The 11,259-nt window shown below is 42.5% G+C and overlaps 1 protein-coding gene across 1 annotated transcript; it reads right to left on the reverse strand.

Moving 5' to 3' along the window:
- Nucleotides 1-1,800: 1,800 nt before the first annotated feature.
- On the reverse strand, nt 1,801-5,770 carry CRP (C-reactive protein). The gene is made up of 2 exons (XM_004002651.6): nt 5,602-5,770; nt 1,801-5,364 (listed from the first exon to the last, which is right to left on the reverse strand). Exons 1-2 carry the CDS (start codon nt 5,663-5,665, stop codon nt 4,754-4,756), a joined length of 675 nt encoding a protein of 224 aa, XP_004002700.1. The 5' UTR covers nt 5,666-5,770; the 3' UTR covers nt 1,801-4,753.
- Between the last annotated feature and the right edge of the window lie 5,489 nt (nt 5,771-11,259).

The raw sequence follows: 11,259 nt of genomic DNA on the forward strand, positions 1-11,259 counted from the left end.
CTCTAACTCCAGAGTCTAATCTGGTAGGTTTGGGGTGAATGAGTCTACAGTAAACACTTTAGGTGACAATGACGCCTGTAATTAGCAGACCAGTTTAAGAATCACTGGACCAAGCAATCTAGGAAATTTGATATATGAATCTACATTTTCTGAAGAAGAAAGGTAGCAAGCCCATTCAACCCACTTTCTGTTACAGGGGAAATGAAAAGATAAATAGATAATATGGAGGCAGAGAATAACAAGGGAGGCATCCAGGCAAGATCTGCCAACCCACCTGAGACTAGAGGTTGGCTGTCTTCAGATAAAATTATTTAGAAATCAACACAGCACTTTCCTTCTTTCCCTGGGAGTCTAAGGATCAGAAATTGATACTTTCAAAAACCTGATTTGGGTAACTTTTTTTCTTTTTTTGGCTGTGGGGCTCACAGGATCTTAGTTCCCTGACCATGGATTGAACCCAGGCCAACTGCCAGGGGATTCCTGGGTATTTCTGTTGGTGATGTTGCTGTTTTAATGATCTGGAGTCGCTTGCTTCTTTTTTTTTCCCCTGTCAATCTTTACTTCCCTGGAGATCAAACTAAGTGATAGTGAGAAACATAAGGGAAAAAAATCACTGACTTACCCTCCTACCTACTTTCTCAACTGGGACTCCAAATCCATTTCCATCAGGCCCAGTCCCATTTCTGAAGCAGTCTGCAGTCCCTCCTCCAAGCTCTGGATGGACCACAATAAAGGGTCCTCATCCATTCATCTGGCTGGAGGCCACTCAAGGTCACTGTGACCAGTGATCCAGTATTTCTCCCTGACAGAGGGAGACTTTATAGACCTGATCTGTGCATCACCATGTTGCATCTTGTGCTAAGATGTTTACACTTGAGTCACTTCAGGCCAAGACTTGAAGAACTAGCTCATATTCTTACCAGCATGGTTATTTTCAGTCAGCAACGGAAAGTGTCCTGTTGGGTAGCAGCCTCCAGCGTCTGCCTTTGGCTTTACATTTGCAGTGTCTGACATAGGCAATTTGTCTACCCCCAATGTTTGGCCTATAACTGTACTACAATATCTCTTCATGCTACTAAGCTTCATTTCATTGATAGAAGTGTATAAATCTATCCTCCTACCCCCTTTGAAGGAAATAAATGTTTATCAATTACTACTCATGTAGTAATCACTTCCCTGGTGCCTCAGACAGTAAAGAATCCGCCTGCAATGCAGGATACCCAGGTTTCATCCCTGGGTCTGGAACATCCTCAGGAGAAGGGGATGGCTACGCACTCCAGTATTCTTGTCTGGAGAATTCCATGGACAGGGGAGCCTGGCAGGCTACAGTCCGTGGGGTTGCAAAGAGTCAGACATGACTGATCAGCTAACACTTTCACTTCTTTTTTTTTAAGCATGTGCCCTCCATATAGTTTTCATCATTTTTTCTCAAGGAAACCCTATATAGTAATTTTATTGTAGGTTTTATATCTCATTTGGCCCTCTGTCTTCTTAACTTGAGCCTTAACACCTGATTTTACTTCTGAACAAACTGGATGCATGATCCCTGCTATTAAGGAAAACTAGTGTGAATGACATGGCTACATTAACATCAGCCTTACTGAATAATTGATCTTACTCTCCATTCGCTGTGACAAAGGATTGCTCAGAACTAACCTACCAAATCCTCTCTGGTAGATGTCATATAACATTTAATTGTATTATGTCGAACAACTCTATATAGTCCAATAATTCCCCAGTTACCTTGGGATATCTTCTCTAACAAGATTACAATGAAGAATCTTTAGGTAAGCTAAGTTATTTAAACATTCCAGAAATGCTTTATTGAGATTTTTAAATGTTCACTGAATGCAAATACCAGCTTTAAAAATTTCCCTGGCTAAAATGATCAGGACCAGAGGGTGTCCACTAAACTATGTGTGGCAAGGTACCAGTAATTGAATTCTGAGAAAAATATTAGCTCAGCCCACATCCCTGGGGAGTTGGGATAGCCTTCTATAATTAAGACATAACTCCTGAATGGATTCTTTAACTAGGGGGAAAAAAAAATCAACCCTTCCTTCTTCTTAACTGAATGTCAGGGTATATGGATCTGCCCTAATTAGACAACAAAAAATATTTGCACTCACATATTTACCCAGGAAAACATATCCTTAACTTCTCTTTTTTTTCCACATTTTTAAAATTTATTTATTTGTCTATGTTGTGCAGCATGTGGGATCTCAGTTCCCCAACCAGGGATCAAAGCTGAGACCCCTACATTGGAAGTGCAGAGTCTTAACCACTGGACCGCCAGGCAAGTCCTTACCCTTAACTTCTATGCTTTCAAATGGTTACCAAAAGTCAATTAGGGGAATCAATGTTCATAAATCAACACTCATAAATTTATCATTCTAATATTCTGAGTTTAATTTTTGGTTAAGATTCAGACCTTTCAACTGCAATCAACCCAGACTAATTCCACCAAATTGTGTTTCAATGGTATATAATCCACCTTTGATTGCGGACAGCATACAAAGTTCAGTTCAGTCGCTCAGTCATATCCAACTCTTTGTGCCCCATGGACTCAGCAGGCCAGGCTTTTCTGTCCATCACCAACTTCCAGAGCTTGCTCAAACTCATGTCGATTGAGTTGGTGATGCCATCCAGCCATCTCATCCTCTGTCATCCCCTTCTCTTCAATAATAATAATAGCAGATAACTATCCTGAGAGTTTACTATGTGCCAGGCACTACCCTAAAGTGCTCTATACGCATGATCTCACTTGATCCTTTCAACAGCTCTTTGAGCTAATTACTATTATTTCTCCTCACTTTATAGACAAGAAAACCAAGACAAAAAGTCACATAGTAAGTTGTAAAGCCAGGATTTAAACCTAGGCAGGGTGATTCCAGAAACTTTATGTTTAACTAGTCTACTGTATGCCTTCCCCAAAGTAGCTATTTGATACATAGTCACAGGGCTAGTTCATACTTTAGTGTGACTTCTGTGGGGTAATTTCAACAGCTCACTTAGTACTAAAAAGCCAAGGTGAAGGACACCTTTGGAAGAAACCAGCAGCCATCACCCTTGGGGGGTCTTTCTCTACAAGGGACTTAAGCAGCTTGGAAAGTGCATTCCAGCCATTGAAACTGACAGCAGATTCTTGGATGTCAATGAGCTTTAGTTTTTGTTCCTCATATTGGAGTAATAACACAGTGAGTTTTTTTAACTGAAGTATAGTTGCAGTACTATATTATATGCTACAGGTGTACAATATAATGACTTACAATGTCTAGAGGTTATACTCCATTTATAGCTACTATAAAATATCAGCTATATTCCTCATGTTGTACAATATATTCTTGTAGCTTATTTTATACAAAATAGTTTATACCTCTTACTCTCTAGAGTGAGAGTTTTACACCCCCACAACTGGCCTCACACAAATTACCAGCTATCACAAAAGAGGGGTTGCGCTCGACAGAAAAAAATCCCTATGGGAGGTTGGAGAGCCATTAGCTATGTCACTGCAAGACAGGTAATGGTTCATCTGAACTCACAGGGACTTGGTTTCAGAAGATTGTTAGAAAAGTTAGTCACCACTTGAAATACAACCATCAGATAACAGCTCAGGTTCACTAATATAAACAGGGGCTTTACTGGTTCATGAACATGAGAGGTTCAGGTGTAGATCTGGTTCCAGGCAAAGCAGATCCAGAAATTCAAACAGTCCAGTCAAGGCTCCACTGCTCTGTCAATTCCTCAGCTCTGCTGACCACAGCTTGGCCTCTTTCCTCACAGTCTTTCTCCATGTGGTAGACAAGATGGCTGCTGACAGTCTCAGGCTAATACCCTCTCAGATGGGAATTCCAGCAGAAAGATGTCTCACTCCCAGAGTTCATAAATCAGTCCTGGGAAAGACTATAATGTGTCCAGCTAGGAGCATGTAACCATCCCGCCATCCTAAATCTCCAAACAAGTTTTGGCTACTCTGATAGTTCAGTGTGAGTCACACCCACTCTGTGGCCTGGCTATGTTGGGGAAACAGGTGGGGATGCACCGTCCCATGTGGTTCAGATGGTGTTTGAGAAGAGTTCCCCAAAAGAACCACAAAATGAAGAAATCACTGTGAGCAAACAAAAACATGGCTATGTAAACGCTTGGCAATAACAATTAAAGTAACTAACTAGATGCCTCCACTTTGCCCATGAAAAAATATAGGTTTTCTGTATTGGGCCTTTCTGATTGCCCTTCCAGGGTACTTTGCATCACTAGGTTTCCCATTTCAGAAGACCTGGGCCAGTGTCAGAACTCTGACACTGAAGAGCCCTGTGAAGATGAGGAAGACTCTCCTACTTTCTGGGGGGTTCTTAGTAGGAAATTAGATATGAGACCAGCACTCCCTACTCAGCCCAAAGATTCACCTTTTGACTTAAAAAAAAAAAAATCACTTCTCCTTGCTGGGTCCTAATCTTCTTATCTAAGTGAGGGTAAGGGATTATCTCTAAAATAATCTAAGATAATCAATTTAAAAAAAAAAAAAAAAACAGGAAATCCCAAAGCATCTGCAATCCTGACCTTGTGGGCAAAGCTTTCCAATCTCCCAAGCCAGATACTTAAAAATTCCATCTGGTGTTAAGGAAGGTAGAGCAGGGAAGCAAAAGCCTGTGTTCACAGAGCAGGCCTGCAGCGGTGTGTACAGGGGTGGGGAGGTCCAGAGCCATAGGGTGGAATTGCCAGGAAGCACTTCCAGGACCACAGCCCAACCTCACTACCACAGCTGAGGCTTAATGAACACCTCACCCTTTGCTTCATAGTTCAGCGCCTTCCAGTTAAGGACATTAGGACTGAGGTTCCCACCAATATAGACAGTGTTAATCTCTTCCGGCGACAGCACAAAGTCCCACATGTTCACATCTCCAATGTCTCCCACCAAACACTGGTTTCTATCAAAGCCCCCAGCGAACGCATCCTGCTCCTGCCCCAGGATGATGCTGGCGTCTTTCCCCAGAGAGGCTCCCTTCTCCAGACTCTTCCTCACCCGGGGTTTCCCATTCACCCAGAGCTCTGCAATTCCGGAGGTGGACTCCCAGCTGGCACAGATGTGTGTTGGAGCTTGAGTATTTTCGAAACTCTGGAATGATACCTCCTTCCCATGTACTCCAAAAGTATAGCCTCTACCCTTAGACCAAAATATGAGGATCTCGTTAGGTTGCTGCCTGGTGGCATAAGAGAAAATGCTGTAGCTGCGGGTTCGGGCCAGCTCTGTGTAGAAATAGAGACACACGGTGAAGGCTTTGAGTGGGGTCTCTAACTGTGTTTTCAGAGATACGTAGGAATTCTCCGTCTCTTTGGGAAACACGAAGGCCTTCTTATGCAAGTCTGTGAGACAGAAAGCAGAGGAGAGGTGAGAAGTTTCTCAGATCACAAAGATCTATTCCTGCATAAATAGAGTTTGGGATTGAGAAATAGACTGATTTTTCCTCAGTGTCATACACACACACAGACATACACACACTCACCCATGCTGGATGTCCCTCTGACTTCACCTTGTATAATCTTAGGCCCCACTCCTATCACTCAAATCAAATACTTGGCACATCCTGGAGTAGCCCCTACCTGTCTGGCCCAAAACACTAGAGAAGCCGACCAAGGCCAGGAAGCACCACAACAGCCTCTCCATGGTCAGTCTATGCCTCCAATACTTCTAGCATCTGGATTCACCCTTCTGGAGAAGATGTCTTTGGCTGAAAGCTCAGCAACCAGAAGTCCTAGATTCTTTGCCTCTAGACCTGCTCCATCCTGCATGGATTTATATCCAAGGCAGTGGGGGAGTCTGTGCCACCACGTAAATGATTTTCCAATACTAGCTTTCTCAGCAAGTGTCAGGGCTCTGGAAATAAGGGAAGCAAAATAATTCTGGAACAGAGAAATCAATGTTGGTTATTTATTACAAGCTCCTGTGACTATGAGATCACCAATTCTTTGTGACAGGAAAAATGAAGAAGCTCTCTGAGAGTTCCACTTGGGTATTTATCTTGAGAAAATAATTTAAAAAATCTTAATAGAAGCATGGCCATCTGAGAACATATCATAGTGCATCTCTAGCACCCACTTCAGCCCGAGTCTTGGTGTTTCATGGAGGATAGCTTCTGGAGATGAACATCATTGCCAACCCTTTTCAGATGCCTCCAGTTCACAAATTGGGTAATACCAAAAACAAACATGTCATCCACAGAGCCAAGGACAATTTTTTCTTTGTCAGCTGAGTTTCATTGCAAGGAAATCTCTGGTCCAGTGAAACATGTGCCTGATCACAAACGTACCATATGTCAGAGTTTCTTCATGTCAAGATTCAGGGAGGAATCAAGATGATGCACCCAGTCCTTCAGTTGTGTCCGACTCTTTGCTACTCTATAGACTGCATCCCACAGTCCTATGGATGCATGAAGGTGAAGGTGAAGTTGCTCAGTCATGTCCAACTCTTTGCGACCCCATGGACTGTAGCCTACCTGGCTCTTCCATCCATGGGATTTTCCAGGCAAGAGTACTGGAGTGGATTGCCATTTCTTTCTCCAGAGGATCTTCCTGACCCAGGGATCCAACCCAGGTCTCCCGCATGGTAGGCAGACACTTTACCATCTGAGCCACCAGGGAAGTCCATAGAAAATCTCTATGGACTCCTCTGTCCATGGGATTTTCCAGGCAAGAATACTGGAGTGGGTTGCTATTTCCTTCTTCAAGGGATCTTCCTGACCCAGGGATCAAACCCACACCCCTTGTATCTCCTGCATTGGCTGGGAAGCCAGTCTTACTATGGGTCTTTATTTAATCCAGTCTTCAAATGGCTATTTAGCTCCTCCTCTCTCTTCAAACCCCCAGAATCTCATCCATTCTTATGTGCAGCAATCACAGCTCTTTACTGAGAAATTAGAAGAAAGCCACTGTATTTCTTGTAGCAGAGGCTTCTGGCAGCTGCACGATACCCATTCTCCACTTCTCATCCAGTAAGAACAGGTTGGTTGAGCACACGGTCACCTACTCAAATACTAAACTTCCCAGCCTCCTCTGCAGTTAGGAGTGAGAATGTGATTACATTCTGGCCAATGACATGTGAACAGAAGGAATAAGGACATTTTCCAGGTTGCCCCCTTTAAAGACTTCTCTTGTGCTCTTCCTTTCCACTTACCCTCTGCCTTCTATCTAGTATTCAGACATAATAATAGGAGCTAGAGTATCACTTCTCGACCACCATAGGTGAGATGCACATTTGAGGTTGCAGATAGATGGAGCCTGGATAATTGACTATGGAATCACTGCATCAGCTCTAGACTAACTACCCCAACATCCCAACATTTCCTTGAAGGAGACATACTGTCTTTTGTTAAATCAAAACTATTAATGTGGTCTTCCTGCTATAAAATCCAAACTGATATCTTTACACATCCTCCCATCTCCAAATCTACCAGCCTTTCTGAATCTTTACTTACATATACTGCCTCCCTCTTATGACAAAGGATGAACTGTCTGTCTATATCTAAGGGCAACCTTTATACTTCTGCAAAGGATCCCAGACCCTCTTAATCACTCAGAGTTTTGCTTCCATCAGTATCCTATCTTTTGCATCATTAATTTCTTCATCTTTACTCAATCATTCCCCAAACCAGACAAACATGCTGTAATATATTTAATCTTTTACAGAAAGGAGAAAAGAAGGGAGGAAGGATCCCACATGTCAGGCATCCCAAGATTCCACACTTCTTCAGCTACTGTTCATCATTTCTGCTCTCATTTACTGGAAAACTCCTGGAAAGGGTTTTGTGTACTGACAATCTCTGTTTCCCCATCTCCTGTTTTCTCCTCAATCCATGCAAACAAGACTTTGGCCTCCACCACTTCAGCAAAACGAACGTAAGCAAAAATCTCTTCCTTGTTAAACTTAATCATTGATTTCTGGCTTGACTTCTCATCAACAACTGACAACAGCTATGTGCCAGAATGCTTGAATACTGGCACATAGATTTTTTTTTAAGTGAAATGGTTTTAAAGTTCTCTGCCTAACAGAAGTGGTCCTCCCTTTCCCCTCTCTCCATCCTTGACTCCCAGGTGGAACTAAGAGATGGCAGAGCCTTCAAGGACATTGCTTGAGTCTCTCAATCTAGTCTTACTAGTTTCACCTCAGGTCCTCTGAAGTGAAGTCTATTAGCCAATATACCCTCTTTTTACTTATTTTAGTTGGTTGTGTAATATTGACATTTCAAAGAGTTTTCACAAATAGAAATCTCCCCGACAATTGTGTGTCCAAACTGATTACTACTTGCCCTAAAATGAAATATCCATTTAGCATCCTTGCCCCAGGAATCCCCCTCCCACCCCAGAAAAGTATAGGTTTTTTATGGAAGGGGCAGCATATAAGCTGAGACACAGGTAGGGAAGCAAAGGTTTTAAGACTAAGAAAATAATACGAGCAATGGTCACCACAAACTTCATTTTCTATTGCTTCATTCACAAACTCCAAAAAAATTTCTTGAACCTCTCTGTGCATGATAGTCCATTTTAGTGAATCAATATCTTTTCAGTCCTCAAATTTTATTGGTTTGCAAGACAAAATTCTGAGATATCCTTACTCTGTACCAATTATACCAATTCACTCTCTTATTTACTCTCTATAGTGGTTCGTTAGTGTATCTTCTCTGCCTGATAATTCTCACTTACTAATCACTATTAGTATTGCTGTTGTGTTTGCCAGCAAAATAATTACAGTTGTATTTGTAAAGTATTATTGTCCCTCTCTGTTCCCACCATTCATAAAAACTTGCTAATGAAACAATGTATAGAAAATTTGGGCCTGAGGTCTTTCAAAATAAGTGAGAGGCTTTCAAGTTTCCTTGAACAAGAAAATAATAGACCTGTGTTTGAAATTTTCACTGGTGGCAGCATGGAGGATGTATTGGAGTGAGAGAGATGGTAAACAGGGAGAACCCCTTAGTGGGTCTTAGTTCATTAGTACAACAAGACACATGTTAGGAGATTTACCAGGAATCAGGCACTAAACTAGCTAACTAGAAAGTTTTTAAAATCATTCTGGACCCAATCCCAGTGTGGCAAAGCAGGGTGTGTGTGTGTGTGTGTGTGTGTGTGTGTGTGTGTCTTCACAACACCAAATAATGCTTCAGTATCAGTTGCATGCCCTACAATTCAATTTTAATACTATCTCCCCAGAGATAGTATCAGATTCCACAGGTTAAGGATTCATTCTTACAAGACTGCCCCCCCCAACCATCCCTTCAAATGCCAATCTGAAGCCCAGGTTGTGCTATAGACCTACTGGCTATACAGCAGAGATTCCAACAACCTCCTCCACCCTGGGTTCGATTAATCTGCCAAAGTGGTTCACAAAAACATTTTACTTACTAGGTTACCCCTTAGTTATTAAAGGATATAACTCAGGAACAGCTAGATGGAGGAGATGCATAGGTCAAGGTCTGGGGAAAAGTGAAGAGCTTCTATGCCATCTCTGAACACACCACTCTCTTCACATCTCCACATGTTCACCATCTTGGAAACTCTGAACACCTTTTGGGTATTTATGGGGGCTTCTTTCACAGAAGGCAATGGCACCCCACTCCAGTACTTTTGCCTGGAAAATCTCATGGACGGAGGAGCTTGATGGGCTGCAGTCCATGGGGTTGCTAGGAGTCGTACTCCACTGGGCAACTTCACTTTCACTTTTCAGTTTCATGCATTGGAGAAGGAAATGGCAACCCACTCCAGAGTTCTTGCCTGGAGAATCCCAGGGATGGGGGAGCCTGGTGGAAGGCCATCTATGGGGTCGCACAGAGTCGGACATGACTAAAGCGACTTAGCAGCAGCAGCAGCAGCAGCAGCAGCAGCAGCAGCAGCAGCATTACATCATTTGCCATTCGTGACTGAGCTCAACCTTCAGCTCCTCTTTCCTCCCTGGAGGTATGGGGGTGACACTGAAAGTTCCAACCCTCTAACCACATGGTTATGTGGTCCACTGGAGAAGGGAATGGCAAACCACTTCAGTATTCTTGCCTTGAGAACCCCATGAACAGTATGAAAAGGCAAAGTGATAGAATACTGAAAGACATACTCCCCAGTAGGTGCCCAATATGTTACTGGAGATCAGTGGAGAAATAACTCCAGAAAGAATGAAGGGATGGAGCCAAAGCAAAAACAATACCCAGCTGTGGATGTGACTGGTGATAGAAGCAAGGTCCGATGCTGTAAAGAGCAATATTGCATAGGAACCTGGAATGTCAGGTCCATGAATCAAGGCAAATTGGAAGTGGTCAAACAAGAGATGGCAAGAGTAAATGTCAACATTCTAGGAATCAGTGAACTAAAATGGAATGGAATGGCTGAATTTAACTCAGATGATCATTATATCTACTACTGCAGGCAGGAATACCTCAGAAGAAATGGAGTAGCCATCATGGTCAACAAAAGAGTCCAAAATGCAGTACTTGGATGCAATCTCAAAAACGACAGAATGATCTCTGTTCGTTTCCAAGGCAAACCATTCAATATCACAGTAATCCAAGTCTATGCCCCAACCAGTAACACTGAAGAAACTAAAGTTGAACGGTTCTATGAAGACCTACAAGACCTTGTAGAACTAGCACCCAAAAAGATGTCCTTTTCATTACAGGGGACTGGAATGCAAAAGTAGGAAGTCAAGAAATACCTAGAGTAACAGGCAAATTTGGCCTTGGAATGCAGAATGAAGCAGGGCAAAGACTAATAGAGTTCTGCCAAGAAAATGCACTGGTCATAGCAAACACCCTCTTCCAACAACACAAGAGAAGACTCTGCACATGGACATCACCAGATGGTCAACACCGAAATCAGATTGATTATATTCTTTGCAGCCAAAGATGGAGAAGCTCTATACAATCAACAAAACAAGACCAGGAGCTGACTGTGGCTCAGATCATGAACTCCTTATTACCAAATTCAGACTCAAATTGAAGAAAGTAGGGAAAACCGCTACACCATTCAGGTATGACCTAAATCAAATCCCTTATGATTATACAGTGGAAGTGAGAAATAGATTTAAGGGCCTAGATCTTATAGATAGAGTGCCTGATGAACTATGGACTGAGGTTTGTGACATTGTACAGGAGACAGGGATCAAGATCATCCCCACGGAAAAGAAATGCAAGAAAGCAAAATGGCTGTCTGGGGAGGCCTTACAAATAGCTGTGAAAAGAAGAGAAGCCAAAAGCAAAGGAGAAAAGGAAAGATTTACGG

Source organism: Ovis aries, chromosome 1 (genome assembly GCF_016772045.2).
Source record: "Ovis aries strain OAR_USU_Benz2616 breed Rambouillet chromosome 1, ARS-UI_Ramb_v3.0, whole genome shotgun sequence".
NCBI lineage: Eukaryota > Metazoa > Chordata > Mammalia > Artiodactyla > Bovidae > Ovis > Ovis aries.